General features: G+C 35.8%; 1 protein-coding gene across 1 annotated transcript in view; it reads left to right on the top strand.

The window, feature by feature from the left end:
• Positions 1 to 18,240, top strand: part of FAM214A (family with sequence similarity 214, member A) — a gene marked incomplete at its 5' end in the record, with an annotated part of 102,348 nt that extends 84,108 nt beyond the window's left edge. Inside the window, 6 exons of the mRNA XM_006898250.1 lie at positions 195 to 274; positions 2,040 to 2,148; positions 7,882 to 8,040; positions 13,028 to 13,096; positions 15,178 to 15,377; positions 17,600 to 18,240. Coding sequence (XP_006898312.1) covers positions 195 to 274; positions 2,040 to 2,148; positions 7,882 to 8,040; positions 13,028 to 13,096; positions 15,178 to 15,377; positions 17,600 to 17,753 — 771 coding nt within the window. The remainder of the gene's footprint in view (positions 1 to 194; positions 275 to 2,039; positions 2,149 to 7,881; positions 8,041 to 13,027; positions 13,097 to 15,177; positions 15,378 to 17,599) is intronic.
• Positions 18,241 to 18,897: the final 657 nt, after the last annotated feature.

The following is an 18,897-nucleotide window of genomic DNA, read 5'->3' as shown; positions in this document are numbered from 1 at the left end:
GGTTGGCGCAGGATAGAGCAGGGTTTAGGGCTGTTGTGCATAGGGCCGCTATGAGTTGGAAACGACTCGACGGCACATAACAACAACAACATTAAGAAGGAAGATTTTAAATATGTGCGTGACTTTCATTTGCAAAGCATTTTGTCATTTTAAAAGATCTTAAGATTTCATTTGAAATTTCATTTTTATTTTAGGTTCCTCAAAGGAAAACACAGTCAGGTTGCTTTGATCTGGATTCTTCATTACTGCACCTGAAAAGCTTATCATCTAGAAGGTATTTATCTTAAAACACATTTGTGTGTGGGAGACAAAGAAAACTCTCTTTTACTGCAGTAAATGCTGTTGACTTTAAAAAAATCAAAATTATAACAGAAATCCAATTGACTTTCATTTTCAGGATGATGTCATGTTCATAAGAACTAACATATGTTACTGTTACATATTTGTCTTAACAAGCCAGTACTAACTACAATGTGTGTTTGAACACTGGTGGTACAGTGGATTAAACAAGAGGTTACTGTAAAAAGAGTAAGGGCCACATGGGGACAGCCAGATCTGATCTTTGCCATGTTCACAAAGGGGATGGAACTGTCCCCGTCAACATATCAGTAACACAAAACCAGTACCCGTGAGGTCAGACATGTCTCCCACATTCCTGCACATCTTTCTACCGATCTCAACATTGTTCGTACTATTTGCTGGATCCAAAATCCAATGCAAGAGCTCACAGAACCATGTTGGGGAAGTCAAAAGGTTATAATCTAGATTAGAAGCAGAATACTTTCAGAAGAGCTTCTCAAATGTGCACATAGTCATCTCAGCCTTGAGCCTCACAGCTTTAGATCAGTGTCTCAGCCCTGCCAATATTGGCTCTCCCCTACTTCCAGTTGCCCTGCAGACCTGGATCTTAGCTTAGCTGTGCTTCTATCCCTAGGAGACAGTGGAAGCGGTGGTGTGGGGAGAGTAGCAGCCAGCTCTGTCTCATGTTGGGTCTCTTTAGTCCTCTCTTTCAGTTATGGCTGCTCCTGCTGTAAGTGTAGCTGGAACAAAAATGTCTGGTCCTGAAGGGCATCCTACATTCTCTTGTTTCTTCTTCACTCGTGAGAAAGATCTAATCTACTGCTAGAGCCACTCAATTTATTGGTGAGACTAGCCAGTTCCCTTGTAGATAGGTGAGACTGGCCAGGCCCCTTGTGGAAAGGCTAACCTGCTCTATTCAAATATTCCCACCCATCCACATGGTCAAATCAGATTTAATGACTAGAAAAGTCATACTGAAAGATAAACTCCACAGTAGCTAATCAAAAAGCCATCCACAGGAGAAAGATGGGGCAATGAGCTTCCATAAAGTTGTACAGCCTTGGTGACCCTATGAGGTAGTTCCAGTCTGTTCTACAGGGTTAATAGGAGTTGCAGTTAACTCATGGCAGGAGCATGGATCTTAGCACTTGAGTACATTTGTAATGCCTAGTCATTCACTTACACTTTTACCTCATACTTCTTTCCAAAAAAAACATTGGCAGTTACTTCCATAGTGTCAGATAATGTTCTATTATTTAGTTATGTAATTTTGCTATTCATTTACTCACTTTAACTGGAAAATGAAATTTACGTAGACTTTTTTACATTAAATATTTTAAGTATGCAATATAGGATAAATTCACCTCAAAAAATTAATATGCATTTTATGAAAATAGAAAAAACAAATTTTATTTATAGAAGGTTTTCCTTCCTATTCAGTATATAATAAGCTAAGAGTTATAAATTTAAGAAAACTTACTGGAAGTTATAGATCTTCTTTGGCAAATATCATGTAGAGATTGCAAACTTAATAAAAAATTTCAAACTTGGTATTTTCATCTTAAAATATAGTTACTTTGTTAACATTTGTACCTGGTGAAAATTAGTCACCTTTTTCTTTTTGAAAGTATGATAGTATCAGCAAAATGAACCAGATTCTTTTCCTTCTATGTAGAAATTAGATAATATTGTTGTTAAACTATTTTTTATAATGTTATCTTTTCCTAATTTTCTCATAGTGCTCAGCCATGTTTAAACACTGAAGATGATCCAGATATTCATGAAAAGCCATTTCTAAGTTCTAGTGCTCCACCTGTGACAAGTCTAAGTCTTCTAGGAAATTTTGAGGTAATATATTCTGAAATTATTGTTGAGTTTAAATTTCTTAGCCTATAGGCTTTTTCATGTCGATAATTTTGTACAAACTTGAGGAAATCGTCAGCAATAGCATCTTCAAATAGTAGCGAATAATAAGTGGCAAGTTTTGGGGGGAGAAAATCCAAAATATGTGTTTTATTTGAGTAGTGATCATTTGTCATCATAATTGAATGCTTTCTTTATAACAGTATAAAAGTATTTTAAGGTTAAAGCTTTTCAGTGGAAAAAGAAAGATATTTTGTGGTAAATTGATTTCTTTTCCATGTCAGTTCAAAAATATCAGTTCAGATTGCAGGCACTAAAAATAAACCAGTCAGTATGAGTCACAAGCGACTTGATGGCACATAACAACAACAACAACATGGGATATTTAGTAGAGTCTTTGATCTCTAGTCATTAGATTCCCATTCCAACTCCTTAGTTGGGACAACCAAAATTGAACAGAAAAACGCAGCATCTCCCTTGTTGTTAACCTGAGATCATAAGGATTTTCTTTTAGAAATTTGATTGTTTTATTTCTCTTAAACCTCTGTGTTTGTCCCTTTCTCAATACCCTTCATTTGTTATTGTAGCTTTATAGTAAGTCTTCTGGACCAGTAGTAAGTATCATTATTCTGAAAATTTATTTGACTAGTGTACTTCCTTTGCCTTTTCAAATGTTTTAAACAATAGCTTGTGTAATTCTACATAAGTCTGTTTAGATTTTTATCTTGAGATTATGGAGTTGAGGTTTTGGTGGCAGAGATCAGTTTGGGGAAAATAATAGAATCTTCCAACCTCAGAATACAGTGTATTCTAACTTTGTAGTGTATGTATCTTTTCTTTTCTTGTTCTATTACATAAATTGGGGCCTAGCATGCATGCTAATGTATTCATTTAAAGGCACAAAAATCAGAATTAGTTCAGATAATGTCAATAACTAATATAGATCATTTCTCTTATCCATAAACATTTGTGTGTGTGCCCTTCCTGTGACCTTCTCAATTATCTTGAGACATTTTTGCTCATTTAAATATTTCAGTACCTATTTTGTGTCCTATGTCATACTGTCATACTAGAAAATAATATAAAGCTAAGTGATAAAGTTACCATAATAGAGAAGTACACATTCTACTGGAGAAGACAGACATGTAAGTTATAACTTTACTACCATAATAGAAATTTCTTCATTATTTCTGCTCTGTTAAAGGATCTGGAGAAGGCTTTACTTGGGAACTGCTGTTCCAGTGGTCACAAAAGATGAGTAGGGAGTTCTGGTGGCCTAGTGCTATGGAGCTGCACTGCCAACCCGCAGTCAAACAGTTTGAATCCACCAACTGCTCCTCAGAAGAAAGATGAACAATCTCCTCCCATACAATTTATAGCTTCTGAAAATCCTGCTGGAGGCTCAGATATGAGTCAGTTCCAGTTCCACAGCACATAACATAGTAACAGAATTTTGCCAAATAAATATGTTTAGGGAATGGAGAGCGACATAGGCAGAGGAAAATGACACATACAAATACATATGTTCAAGAATAGTAAATAAAAGAACATAATATTAGAAAGTATCCATTATAATCGAAACATGGATGTTTGGGGCTAATTCTTAGAGAGTTGTGTTACAAAACCTCCCCTCCATTGATGGTCTGGATCCACCAGTGAATCTGTGGGAGGAAAAAGGAGAGTCTCCCCCAGTTTGATTTACAGCACTGGAAACCTGCTAGTGGATAAGCTATGAGTTGGGTCCCACTCTGTGACAATGAACTGAGCTGAAATCTAAGTTAGTGAGGGGTGGAGTAGTATGGAAAGAGATGAGAGGTGAGAAGATTGATAAAGTATGAGAAATGTAATCAATAATACTAGGTGCAACATGTAGAAACTGTTGAGGCGAGCTCTGGTGGCCTAGTGGCAAGAAGGTGTACTGCAATCCCAGAGGTTCATGGTTCAAATCCACCAGATGCTCTGCTGGAGAAGGAGGAACAATCTCCTCCTATACCAGTCAGATCTGATTTGACAGTACACACACACACACACACAAATAATAAAATAAAAAAAAAAAGAAGAAAAAAAGAAATTGTTGAGTGGGCCTACCTGTGTACAAGTGGTAAGAAATAAGGCAGGAAAATATTATGGGCCCTCCATGTCATGTTGCTTCCTCCCAGAAAGAGCTTTTTAGCTAGTAGGGATTAAAAAACAAACAAACAAACAAACAAAACCACCTTTTTTATATATTAAAAAAAACCAAAAAACCTGTCAAGTTGTTTAAAGGACATACTAGACATAGAAAGCCTAATTAGAAAATTTTGCATCATTTGTACAGAGCGAATATTGTGAGAGTCTAAGAATGTCTATCTGTGTTTTATTGATTATGCAAAAATGTTTGATTGTGTGGATCATAACAAACTGTGGCTGACTCTGAGAAGAATGGGAATCCCAGGACACTTGATCATTCTAATGCAAAACCTATACATGGACCAAGAGGCAGTCATCAGAACAGAGCAGGGAAACACTGCATGGTTCAAAATTGGGAAGGGCGTACGCCAGGGATGTGTCCTATCTCCATACCTTTTCAACCTGTGTGCAGAACAGATTATCCGAGAGGCTGGGATCTAGAAGTGTGGCATCAGGATTGGTGGAAGATCTATTAACAATCTGTGTTATGCAAATGACACAACCCTGCTTGCTGAAACTGAGGAGGACCTGAAACACTTGCTGCAGAGGGTCAAGAACTGCAGCCTTCAGTATGGATTGAGGCTTAATGTCAAGAAGACAAAGATTCTCACCATTGGACCAATTGGCAGCATCAGGAAGGATGGTGAGGAGATTGAGATTGTTAACAACTTTAGTCTCCTTGGCTCCACTGTCAACACTCTTGGCACCAGTAGCCAGGAAATAAAAAAAAAAAAACGTGTTGCGATGGGAAAGTCTGCTGTTAGGGACCTCTCCGAAGTACTGAAGAACAATAGTGTCACTCTGGAGACTAAGGTGCATCTGATACAGGCTATGGCCTTTGCAATCACTTGTTACGCATCAGAGAGCTGGACAATGACTAGGAAGGATAGAAGGAGAATTGATGTCTTTGAGCTGTGGTGCTGGAGAAGAGTATTGAATGTACCATGGACTGCCAAGAAAACAAACAGATTCATCCTGAAGAGGGTTAAACCAGGCTGCTCCTTGGAGGCAAGGATTCTGGGGCTTTTTCTGACATACTTTGGACATGTTCTAAGGAGGGAGAGGTCCTCAGAGAGGGACATCATGCTTGGGAGGGTCGAGGGAAGGCGCAAGAGGGGAAGACCCTCTATGAGGTACACTGATTCAGTGACTGGGGTAATCGGGTTGAGTGTGTCAGAGGCAGTGTGATTGGCACAGGAAAGAACAGGGTTTAGGGCTGTTGTACATTGGCTCACTATGAGTTGCAAGTGACTTCACAGCACATAACAACAATAACCAGATAGGTTAGTGGTTTAGGGATAGAAAGGAGGGCACGAGACTGAAAGAAAATCAGGAGAATGTAGACTAAATTAATTTTAAATTGATTATAGGGCAATAGAGAGAAATTAGCGTGGCACTGGTCTCTTGGTTTTATAGTTTTGACAAATGTTTTTTAATTGCTGCTCTGTGATTGTTTCAAATTCAGAAAACATGGTATTAGTGTCATGAAGGTATAGAGTGTTGGTTTTCTAAGAATTACTCTATGAAAAAAATGATAGTCACATTTCATCACACGTGATGCATGCATAGTAGATACATGTATATTAAGAGAAAGCTTTTAAAAATGTTTAATATGAGTTCTTGAGAAGTGGGGTGAATTTTATGAAGTGCAGCTATACAGCTGCTTCAACCAAGACACAAAGATGATAATTTAGCAGTTTGAATTATGGTCATTTAATACCATTTTATATTCTCATCTTTTAGTATTTTAAAACTTAAACCATCTTTTTAAAAATTTGCAACTTGAGTGCACAAGTTTCTTGATAATAAACTTTGTCAGTTATATTAAAAATGTTTCTAATATGTGAACAGATAAAATTGTGATAACCAAATTGTAAAAAAAGGTATTTCAGTGAGTGATTTTAGAAGAGATAAAAAAAAGCCTTTTCTACCTCAGTTTTGTACTTGTTAGGTGCCATCAAGTCAGTAGTTTCTAATCCAGTTGACAACAGAGAGCTCTTACCTAATAGTTTCCTGGACTGTACTCTTTATGGAAACAGGTTGCCAGGTCTTTTTCTTTTGTGAAGCCACTGTTTGGACATGAACCACCAACCCTTTAGGTTAGCATTCAGGTCTCTTGGCACTAACAGGTCTCTTTTTTTGTCTACTTAAAATATACTATTTTATGATTAGACTAAATAATAAAACACATACAACAGAAAGATGAAGTTATTTCTTAATTGGGGTTACAGATGTTTGGGTTTATCTTTTTAAAAAGTTTTGGTGAAAACATGCACAGCAAAATATACGTCCATTCAACAATTTCTAAATTTACAGCTTAGTGATACTGATGACGTTCTTCACATGATGCCATCCTAACTATCTATATTATTTATATAGCTATCTATCTATTATCTATCTATAACTATTATCTATATAACTATCCATATTGTTTCACCCTCCACTAACTTAGATTTACTGTTCTCTAAACTTCTCACTATACTTTAGAGTTACTGGTGTCAGTTTGATCTTAACACAGATAATCCTTAAAATATTCACTGTTGTTGTGTTGTTAAGTGCTGTTGAGTCGCAGGCGACTCATAGCAACCCTATGAACGAAAGTCCTGGACATCTCCTGTATAACTTTCATCCTTTCTCTAGGTTCATAGGGTTTCCAGAGGCTAGAAACGTTATTTATAAGTTAGCTGAACAGTTATTTGGTTTAAAGATTACTTCAATTTCCATGGTTTGAAAATTATCTTAGACCTTTTCGTCTGAGTGGATAGAGTTAAGTTTGGTTTCTACAGAAGTTTTAATTCTGTTCATGTCTTTTCCCTTTAACTTAGAATCCATTAAGTCTTTGATCAAAGTGTTCAGTATTCCTATCAAACACCATAGAGGCATTTAGATGTGTCATTCTGTTCCTTCTCTAATTCCTGAGGTGTTATCTGTTGCTGCTGCACCAGGCAAATAAAAAAAATTTGTATCTTGAATACAACAAACTTTTAAGTGCCTGAGCACAGCTAGCTAAACTAGAAGGCAAAACAGAAACTCTGACTATAGTCCTAAGGCCAGTTGACTGCCTTGTGTATGTCTTTTTAACCAGTTTTTTTCAAGTGCTTCCTTGTACTTGCTATTAAGTCACTGTGTTGCATGAAAAATTTTATGTATGACCCTTTTTTGTGCCATTTTTTATCAATTATAAAGATAAAAATGATGCATACCATCAAGTCAGAACTAAACTGACCCTCCAGCAGGTTTTCAGAGGGAGTACATCGCATAGAAGGAGACTGCCCATATTTCTCCGCAGACCAGCCAGTAGATTCTAACCACGTCCCTCCTTACCACTAAGCCCCCAGAGCTCCAAGATAAAACAGTATACATGAAAATATTAAGTCTAACTGATGATCCTCAACAAGACAGGTTGATACAGTGGCTTTAACAAATGAATCAAGCACCTAACAACAATAGAAAAGTTAAAAGAGGGCTTAGCATGGGTTAGTAGAGTAAAAGGAGATCAAACTTTGTAGGACGTTATAAAATTAAAATTTATTTTCTTTGGTTTTCCAGGAATCCGTCTTGAACTATCGTTTAGATCCTCTTGGCATTGTTGATGGTTTTACTGCCGAGGTCGGGGCAAGTGGTGTTTTCTGCCCTACACATTTGACTCTTCCAGTTGAAGTGTCATTCTACAGTGTTTCAGATGATAATGCTCCCTCTCCTTATATGGCAAGTATCTTTCAAATTGTCTTCTTCTGCACAGCCAGTCAACTTAGTAAAAAATGTCTTTACGTGTAAAGAGTTAGTATGGCTTTGATGAAATGCTTAAAAATAGAAAGCATTTCCTAAGATAAATATAAGGGCTTAATAGAAACTCATATAACAGAATATTACCTCACAGTTTCTTTCTAAGGTTGCTTCAACAGTAGAGACCTTTGGTTTTATTTGTTGATTATGCTTTTTTCAAGGTAATTGAAATGAAAATAGATAGTATGATTAGCTGACGTGGCATAGCTTGCTAGATTCACACATGTTCTCAGTTGTTTCCTCTTAATTCTAGTCCTTTCCATCTGATTCTGCTCTTAGTAGATTTGCATGTTGGTTGTATTTGGTGCCATAAGGCTTTGTGAACAGCTTCTCTTCACTTTTCTTCTGTGTAGTTTGTCTTTGGTTCACACTGTCCTTCTCCTGAGGAGCTAGCAGCCTCTTTTGAGTTAGCAGCCTGACACGTTATGATGCTATGTGCTACCAGGACTTCTTAGGTATTACATATTGTTGCTGTTAAGTGCCGTTGAGTAACTACAACTTATAGTGACCCTGCCGTATCCTGTGCCATCCTGACCATCTCTGGCATACTTGCGCCCACTGTCAGAGTCATTGTGTCAGTCCATCTCGTGAGGGCCTATAAATGGCTATGTAGTTGTTGTCAAGTCAGAATTGACTCATAATTGATCCTCCAGGAGATTTTCAGAGGCTAAAAATCACATGGGAAGCTATTGTCCTCCTTCTTTTCCCGTGGCAAATGGCTATAGGTGTAGAAATGTTCTGGCCTTGCTGCGTGAATTCTCTAGCTTAGCCTCTCCTAATATCCCCTGCACCCTTATCTTTTAGATTGTAAAAGACTTTAGTAATGTCTTTTGTTGTTAATAAGACCTGCAACAAGGAAATTCTGTGTAATTAAGAAACACTGCGAGAACAAATGATGTTATAGTATATGGCTTGTTCCTTAAGCTAAATAAACTGATGAAGACTGATGAAGCTAATTGCATTCCAGTGGTGCAACATATAGTCAGTATTTGATACTTAATTTAGAAGAAAATGAAAAAGAATATTCATATTATTAAGATATTTCTTTTTCTCCAATAATTTTACACTTGTTGGTCAAAATCATGAAGCTGTATAATTGTTACTATCAAAGCCAGAAGTCATTAATTATCAAAACCCTTCATAAACACATTCAGTTATCACATACACAACCTATTAGCCATTCACCAGAGAACAATATGCCCAGTTTTTTCCCTTTGAGAATGTAGTATCATTTTGAAAGTGTAATTGTTAGTTTTTCTATAATAAAAAAGATTGAAAAGCACTATTGAGACAAACTCAGCACCAGAATAAATGCTAGGATGCTAACAGTGTTAGAATATAGATATAAGGAAGAATGGCAGTTTTATTTCACTGTAACATTAAAAGAGTCTGGTGGCACAGTGATAAGGAGTAGCACTTCCAACTGAAATACACCTAGTTCAAACCCACTAAATGCTCTGTAGGGGAAAAACAATGAATATTCTTCTCCCGTGAGATTTACAGCCTCTGAAAACCCACTGGAGGGTCAGCTATGAGTCTGTTCCATCTTGATAGTTTATGTCACAACAGCATTGACATTAAAAGTCATAGCAGTTCTCACTATCTACTGCATGTAGATACAAGAAGAGAAAATCTAACATACTATATACCATATTAGTAAACATAGTCTCTGATAACAATTAGGCTTAGAAACAAGATAAAATGGTGAACTGGCTAAAATTTGGCTCAAGTGTTTTTACTGTAATTCAGAAAAGAACAGTAATTTGAATAAACTTTTAAAAAGCATAACAGCATTAATCTTATATCTCAGTGGATATATTAGATAGTGGTAAATCAGGTTATTGCACTGAGTTAATCTGTCCTCTGAGAAAAATAACATTGGTAGCATAGTATGTAATGTGTCAAGCCGCTAACTGAAATGTCAGAAGTTCAAATCCACCAGCTACTTCTGGGAAGAAAAATGGGGCAATCTTCTTCTATAAAGATTTATAGCCTCGGAACACAATGGAAGGGTTCTGGTGAGTTGCAATCAACTGTTGGCTTTGGTTTAAGAATAGGGAAGCCAGGTATAAAGCAGGTATGCCAATGGCGAGACCATTATGATTTCCTGACATTTGCAATCAACCAAATTATGATATGCTAATGTTCCGTTTAGCTGTGTATATTCTATTCCAAAGCAATGGGATTTTTTTTTCCCACAAGGTTTTTATCAAATTTAACTTCTTAGCCTTATTATTCTATGCTAAAATACTAGAAAAACATGTACTTTTTCTGTATGTTAAAATATAGTAATGTGTTTCTTGGCAGAGAACTAATATGCCAACTGATTTAAATTTCTTAATAAGGTCAATATGTTTTATAATGACGTATCAAAAAATATCCCAGTCCCTTTGCCACTACAGCCACTGATCTTTAATTGCTTACAAATCATTATAAAATATTGTCTTAAACAAAGTTTTTCTAAATCTGTATTTTTTCCTTCATAAATGGATTTAATTACTACCAGCACCTGATACTCTTAATAACTATAAACATTGTGTGTATTCAATGAACTAAGTATAGGTGTGGCAGTAGTGTTTGCCTCACAGGTTTTTTTATCATTTTAGGAGAGGTTGAGGTGGCAAGGAAGAATGGTAATTGTGTATTTTTTATAGAAATATGATTGTGAAAGTAACTCTTTCTTAGATATATTCTAATTTTTCTTTCTGAAACTAGGTAGAAGTGTATTAATGTAATATTTTTCATGTAGATTAAATACACACTGCTTATATTAAAAAGGAGTTCTGGTGGCCTAATGACAAGAAGCTGCACTGCAATCTTAGGGTTCAAGGTCACCAGCTGTTCCACGGGAGAGGGATGGGTAATCTCCTCCTGTGTGATGAACTGCCTCTGAAAACCCACCAGAGAGTCAGCTGTGGGTTGGTTCCAACTCTATGATACACTACAACAACAACAACATACTAGAAAAGTGGCAATTACATAGTACTTTACTAGACAGGACAGATTTTAAGAGCCAAATTATGCTTCATTGCCCTTTTTCTTAGAGATGCAGTTTGCCGACCTTTGTTTGCATTTTCTTAAATGAACTTGTAATAAATTAGATTTATCAAGGACTGTATCTGTCTCTCCATTTACCCATTCCCGTGAATGAAAGAGCATTTCCCAATATTACTATGCTTCTTTAACAGCCTGGTGTCAATTGCTGTTAACTTGCACTTGAAGGATTCATATGTGGAAATGTGATCTTCTCTTTTTCAGTGCCTACTCCTTTTTACTTCTCGTTCATGGTTTGACTTTCAAACCCTATAGTGTTCCCTAGTTGGACAGTCCTGTTTTCATACCTACTTTTACATAAGAATGACTTGGTTGGTTATTATAAATTGTAAAATGTTTTGAATGTGATTATTTGTTCCATTTAGTGATCTTAACTACTCAAAAGAAAAATAATAGCCCAGTTAAAACAAATCTACATTCATTTCTTAGCTAAGCATTAAATATAATAATAACCACTTTAATCATTTGGTCCTTGCAGTTATTGAGGAGATTCACATATTTTAGTTTAATTTCTCTTGCTTTAATTATACTTACATCTCTTTATTTGGACTTTGGCAAGGATCAGAAAATAGTTGATGAACATTCTTGGCAGAAAAACTACTTCTCCTACTAGAGCAGTGCTCACACGTCAATATACATGTCTTCTAGACAATCTAGAAACATGGATTTGGATTTGGTAGGTTTGGAAAGAAACTGGAAATTCTGCATATCTAACAAGTTCACCGTGATGTACACTGGTCCAAGGGCCTTCCCCCCGCCCTCCACACCCCCATAGCATGATACCTTTTAGAGCTCTCTAAACAAATCAGGGAGCTTTGGTAACTATAGTGGTCAAGAATTGCACTGCCACCCCAAAAGCACACAGTTCAAATCCACCAGATCCTCAGTGGAGACAGATGAGAAATCTCCACCTGTGCAATTTATTGCCTTTGAAAACCCACTGGTCAGCTGTGAAGCTGTTAATCTGTTCTGATATGATGGTCCCCAGAAACAACTAACAAACTTAGCTTTAACCTTGACTCAGATTTTAGGTAGTAGACGTTCAATTTATTATGTTGTAATCTAGATACAACGTGGTTTCTTAGATTTGTTAACAAGCCAGTTATCTCCATTGCTCCAAAGAAGCAAGAACCTAATAACCACCATCCAGGTATATAGAAATGTCTTTTCAGGATGTAGGGATTGTTGCAGGAAAAAATGGTGCATCCTGAAGAAGCAAGTTTTATCACTTTTATATAATACAGATAAAAGTACTAAATATTGTTGATTCAAACTTCATGTTCTGTGTTTGCCTTTAATGTCACTTTTCTATTAATTTAGTGACCAGGGAGAAAATATAGACATCAACCTTCCTTTCTGTTTTTTTCCTGTCTCTGACCAGAAAAACAGATATGTATATAACACAACGGAAGTGAAAGATTGACATTTGTTTTTTGCCATGTCTTAGACCTTCCAAATATGTGACTTTTTACATCTTCAATAACCAGTAAATTGTTTTGATTCTTTATTGCCCACTGATACTTGGGAATAATTCTTTAATCTCCTTTTCTATTTTTGGAAGGTAGAGTAAGGAGCTAATTATTTTTGTTTCTTTAAAATAGAAATTTGAAGCAGCATGACCAGTTGATATTATTTACTATTTATTGTGACATCTCTAGAAAGAGTAAATTGTTTCTTTGTAATGGATTCCTCCTTTATTTCATAGAAAGTACCTCTGTTAGTTCAATTTGAGTATGTTTTATCCATACAAATAAGGTTTTGAAATGTTAGTAATTGCATGATTTATTATTCTTATCTTAGTCTATTATATACATAGCCAGCAGCTTGTACTTAATTTGTTTTCTTTTCTTTTAAGGGTGTGATTACTTTAGAGTCCCTTGGTAAAAGGGGTTACCGAGTACCTCCTTCAGGAACAATACAAGTGGTATGTGTTTTATAGCCTACAATTGCAATAATCATTCTCTCACATACATATAGAACTTAGCCCTTTCTCCTGCTACTGCTGCTGCAACAACTTTGGTAAGTAACAGTAGGGCTGCAGCTTTGTTTGGAGTTTCCCTGCTCTGCCACAGGAATGACCATTTGGGGACCTCCATAACAGTAAAGCCTTAATAAGCTAATCAAGGTGAATGCTGTAGAAAAATAGTACATGACAGTTTGCTTACCTTAGTTATTTTCTATATAATTAGAACCTAGCAATACCAAGGCCTTCTATTTCATGTAATAAGCTAGATTGAGATTGTTCTATTTAAAAGGAGATCCTAATTGCTTTAGCAGGAAAAATTTGGGGTAATAATAATTTCTGAAATTAATTCAGATGTTACAGCCATACGAGGTTGGTGTGTATTCTGACAGATGTGAGGCTGGGGAAGGCAGCATTGTTTCTGGTCTAAGTGATGATCTAGTGTTATCCTAGCTTCTAGCTCAGAGCAGTCCCGTATCACCCCTGAGCTAGGATCCCGAAATTACTTTGATAACAAGGCCAGTTTGAGCGTCAGCTCATCTCCAAACCACACTCAACATAATGTTGCAAATCTTCAAGTCTATTACAGAACTGGGGCTCCTGCTGACTAAACAGTCATCTGAAGCTGGTTCCTCACATTAAATATTGAGTCTCAATCTTTGTGCCCTTTGGCCACAATGTTCAGTGTGTTCATTGCCATTTTTTAATACTGCAAGGAGTTTACATTTATTGTATATCACACAGTAGTAAAAGTTATAACTATGTAATAGATATGTATATATGTAAAATTTTACTAAGGTAAAATCACTGTGTGCTAGAAATGCTATATGCGTGTTTTGAACAATAAGTGTGATAGTATTCTGTTCTCTTGCCCTGATGATGGAGCTTCTAAGAAAGTATAGGAAAACTAGCTGTCAGCTGTCATAAAAATGAGGTATAATCTAGAGGCAGCATAGTCACCTCTTGTTTGAGGACTGCCAGCTTTAATATTTAACTTGAAATCTGAGATTTGGGTAATCTTGCTTTCTTTATACGGTTTAATTACCTATAAATACTTTATGAACTTGTAGTTTACTAATTGTGGCCATTGAATGTACTAGCCTTTCTCTTAAGATTCACTAGACTTCAAAAATTGGATCATAATATTGATATATTTCTCATTTTGATTCAGTGAGTGATGTCCAGTGCCACGGATGAGCTTCTGAAAGCATGAGCACCAAGTTACCTATTGATGTGTTGGTAATTTGGTTAAAGTCAGATTAGCAGTTTGTGGTTTCATTTACAAATTTATACTTCATTTTTCCTTTGGTTATTCACACTCAACTATAAATTGAATCCAAGTCAGTCATTACAAAAGATAAATACTGTTATGATATTGATGGTAATTAGAAAAAAAAAAGCCTAGTGTCACTGCAAGATATGAAGTAAGTCCAAGTGTGAGAATAGTAATTATTATTTGACCACTTGGATCTAATAATAATGAACTTCATTTGCTGAACTTACAAAAGTTTTCAAATAGGTGCTCAAATAATTATCATTTTCCGTTATTAATTTTTAAAATTCACAATAACCATATGTATCTAAAATACCTAAAGGTCTAGTTTTCCTGATCTTTTGGTTGGTTGTTTTTTAAAAAATGTTCTTTTATCTCACGATTTAAAATGTGAGAAGCATTTCAATTACATTTTGAGTACTTTGTAGTTGGTTGGGACTTTTAAGAAGCAAAAATTTGCAGAAATTGAAATGGAATATTTTTAATTCATTAAAAGTATGTCTTGATTAAGTTAGAAATGCTATTTCTTAAAATTGAACTCTGAACAAGAAGGAAAATACATTATATTGAACATGAAATTTGTGGCTAATGATTTTAACTTACTTTGACTATACTATATATAAAGTTGTGAAATTTTATTTACTGTATTTCCTTTATCCCCTGGCGTAAACTTATTGTTTGTGAAGTCTGTTTTCTTGTTAGCACAATCATTTTGAATCATACCAACAAATCTCCTTTTTAAAGAAGAATTTCTGTATTGTTCCTTCAGACCTTATTTAATCCTAATAAGACTGTGGTGAAGATGTTTGTTGTGATATATGACTTGCGAGATATGCCAGCCAATCATCAGACATTCCTACGACAAAGAACCTTTTCTGTACCTGTTAAACAAGAAATGAAGAGAAGTGTTAATAAAGAGAACATCCGACATACAGAAGAACGGTTATTACGCTACCTCATACATTTGAGGTATGTTTCAAATAGATATAAAAATGTGTTACTTTAGAAAAAAATACTGAAATTTTCAATTTCTTAAAAAACAACAAAACACCCCAAACCTGAATTCCTGGTCCTGGACAAAGCAGAAAAAATATGAAGCAAAACTCGCAATCTAAAAAATAACTAGGCTTGATAGTCTGATAAAATCTGGTGGAATCTTCAAGACTGTGGCCTTTTGTAACCTTGTGACCCTTGAACTAAATGGCATAATTTTCAGCCAACTAATTAATATGCTTAAAAAGTCGGCAGCAACAGTACAAAGGTACTCACTTCTTAGAAGAGTTAACAGTACAATTTCAAATGTGCAGTATTTGCCCATGGAGAAAGCTCAGAAAACAGGAAAAGAATGGAAGGATGAATGGAAACGAGAATCACAGGGACGAAGTGAAAATATTACTGTTCTAATGTGGGGACTGTAATTAATGCTGTGAATCAAAACCTATTATGAATCCTTGAACAGAAAACTAATTGCTCTTTAAATGTTTACTCAAATTATAATTTTTATTGTGAGAATACTTTTGGTTTAAGATTTAAAGATTAACTCAAGGCAAAAGTTTTCAGGGGTTCATTCATGGGTTCATTCATCCTCTGTGGCTCCACAAAGTCTGTGTTTCATAAATATTCAAAATTCTGTTTTACATTTCTACCGCTTCTTTTCATCCATAGAATCTAATGTTGTTGGTATGCCTTTGAGTCCATTTGGACTCACAGTGACAGAACAGCACTGCTCTGGGGTTTCCTATCCTGTAATCTTTATGGAAGTAGATTGCCAAGTCTTTCCTGCTGGTAGGTTTGAACTGCTGCCTTTCCATTTGCAGCTGAGCGCTTAACCATTGCACTTCCAATGTGCTTTAACAAAGAATAATCATATGAAGCAATAGACACTGAGAATGCTTTCTCACTCAAAATAGAAGAATATTTAACTGTTCTCTGATTAAACTTCCATTTGATTCTATCATTGAAGTTTAACCTCTTAACGCCAAAACAAACCTTTTTATTATATAAATAATCCTTTATATCAACAGGGCCTAGAAATGGTTTCCTGAGGCTCAGGATAGAGCAACAATGACTGAAATGGTCCAATAGCCATTTTCATTTCACTATGGGAAGTCACTTCCTGTTTTATTTTTAAGCTTCTGAATACCCACTGGAGGGTCCGCTCTGAGTCAATTGCATTGTAACAACAGTAACATTAATTTTTTTTTCTTGGCTTTAAATAACAAATAGGCTTTGTATAGCTAGCCTATTCTGATGAGGGGAGCTCTGGAGGCCTAGTCCATAAGGAGTTGCACTGCAAACCCAAATACCACACCTCTTTGGAGGTTCAAATCCACTAGACTTTCCTGAGATAAGGATGAGTAATCCTTTCCTGTGCCATTAACAGCTTTGGAAACCCAGTGGAGGGTCAACTACAGGTTGGCTTTGACTCAATGAGTGAAGTTTTCCTACTAAGGAAAGCAGTTCTCTCATCTTGTGATTGCCCTCAAAATGTGAGCATTTTCTGTGCTAATTTTTCAAGTATGGAATGCATGTGAAAGGACCTAAATCACTAAAAGTTTAAATTATGTGACATGGATCAGTCAAGAAGATGCTAGGACTGCAAAGACACATGTAGTTGGTTGTTTTGAACTGAAATTTGATACTGCAGAAGGGAAAAATGTATGTGCTTTTTAAGGATGAAAAATAAGATTACTAGTCCATAGAGAGTTGTACTACTAACTCAAAAGCAATGTCGCTCAGGCATCATTGGTAGAGAGTTGTGCTGCTATTCTGAAGATGGCCATTGTCTGGAGGTTGGACTCCACTAAGGGGTCCCAGGAGGAAAGATGAGCATTTTCCTCCATTGCAATTGACAGACAGCCTTGAAAACTCACCAGAGGATCAGCTGTAAGTTGATTCTGATTCAATTGCAGTGAGTTTTGAGGTTTAGTGTGGGGTTTTTTTTTTTAAAAAAAAAGCATCTCAGGTATTGGAACAAAAGTAGAGTGCTTGGAGAATATGAAGGGGGAAGCCTTTAAAAAGAAACTTATTTGGCAAAATGAGTTCCAAAGTATAATATTGAAGCATTAGTGTTAAGCTAATATTGTAGCAAAACTAATTATTCTTATCTTCAAAATGTATTTGTTACAGGTGTTTATTTTTTAAACGCATTTCCCAAAAATGATGCTTTTTTGTTTTTTCTGTTTGTTTAGGTTCCAGAGTTCTAAATCTGGGAAGATCTACCTCCATAGAGATGTACGGCTCCTGTTCTCTAGAAAGTCAATGGAAGTTGATAGTGGTGCTGCATATGAACTCAAATCTTATACTGAATCGCCAACAAACCCTCAGTTTTCACCAAGATGTTAGTAAGGAGGAGTGACAACTAAGTATTTGCTCAGTGCCCAAGTCTGAAAGTTAAAATTAATTTATAACGGAGTGTACCAAATTAAAATCCAGGAGAGTGGAACCTCTCCTGTTGCTCTGGACCAGTTTTTATTCAAGGATTTCTGGAATGAGATCCACATATTCCAAGTAGACTGGAAACACTCATGTCCTGACCGTTTTTGTACTGTTGAAACCACTTCATTGGACATGTTGCAATAGCAAAGCCCCAGTTAGATTAGTGTTTACACATTTAATTTCTCAGTTATTTAATATTTAATGTTTCCCTTAATACTCAAGTGATGTTTGTCTAGTGTTCTAATGTAGCACAAATCCTATGTAAAATCATACTATGTATTTTTGACATTAATGTTGAAATCTGAAATATATGCACAAGTCTTTAATTTTGTGTGATGTGTTTTAAGTGCTGTTCATTTAAGTTATTGAAAATGAAATGTTGAGCTTCTTTTAAGATTAACGCACTATGCAAGCATGTGTACCTTCATTTATATGAAGTGTAGTTTTACAAGACACTATCCAAGTTGTTGTCTCATGTAGTAGTCCTATAATGCTGTATTAGCAGTGCAGTGTGGACTAAGCTGCTTCACATTCCCCTGGCAATTTCAGATCATCACTCCCATTTATAGTCCTCCTACAATCCCTTCTTCCAAAAGCAATTCTATTTTTAATTAATACAACTATAGAGACTTTACATTAAATTGCTGTCCCATGCTAGATACCTTTCTCAAATTGTTAAAAAATATGTACTTTGAAAGAAAATTAGTATTTATATTGTAAATATATACAAAAAACTAAGAACTGTGTATTTGGCTTTTATTTTTAGATGAGACATGTGATTGTGTGATAGGCATCAGGTAATTTCCACTTTAGCTCTACAGCTACTGAGAAGGGAGACGTCTTGAGCCTTGTCCCAGCTTATCACTTCCTTGCTCAGTCACAATGGAAATTGGCAACTGAGGAAAACCACCAACCAAGGGGACTTGACTAAGTTGAGCAAAAGCCTTGGAAAAATGATTTAAAAAAAATGTTTGTGCTTGAACAGTGGGCAGTGGACAAATGTAGTGAAAGTATACTGGAAACACTGGGATAAAATTGGAAAGTTGTTGTT

The sequence above is a fragment of the Elephantulus edwardii genome, unplaced genomic scaffold, assembly GCF_000299155.1.
Source record: "Elephantulus edwardii isolate Elephantulus edwardi_28Jun2011 unplaced genomic scaffold, EleEdw1.0 scaffold00225, whole genome shotgun sequence".
Lineage (NCBI taxonomy): Eukaryota > Metazoa > Chordata > Mammalia > Macroscelidea > Macroscelididae > Elephantulus > Elephantulus edwardii.
This window is presented reverse-complemented; position numbering and strand designations above follow the sequence as displayed.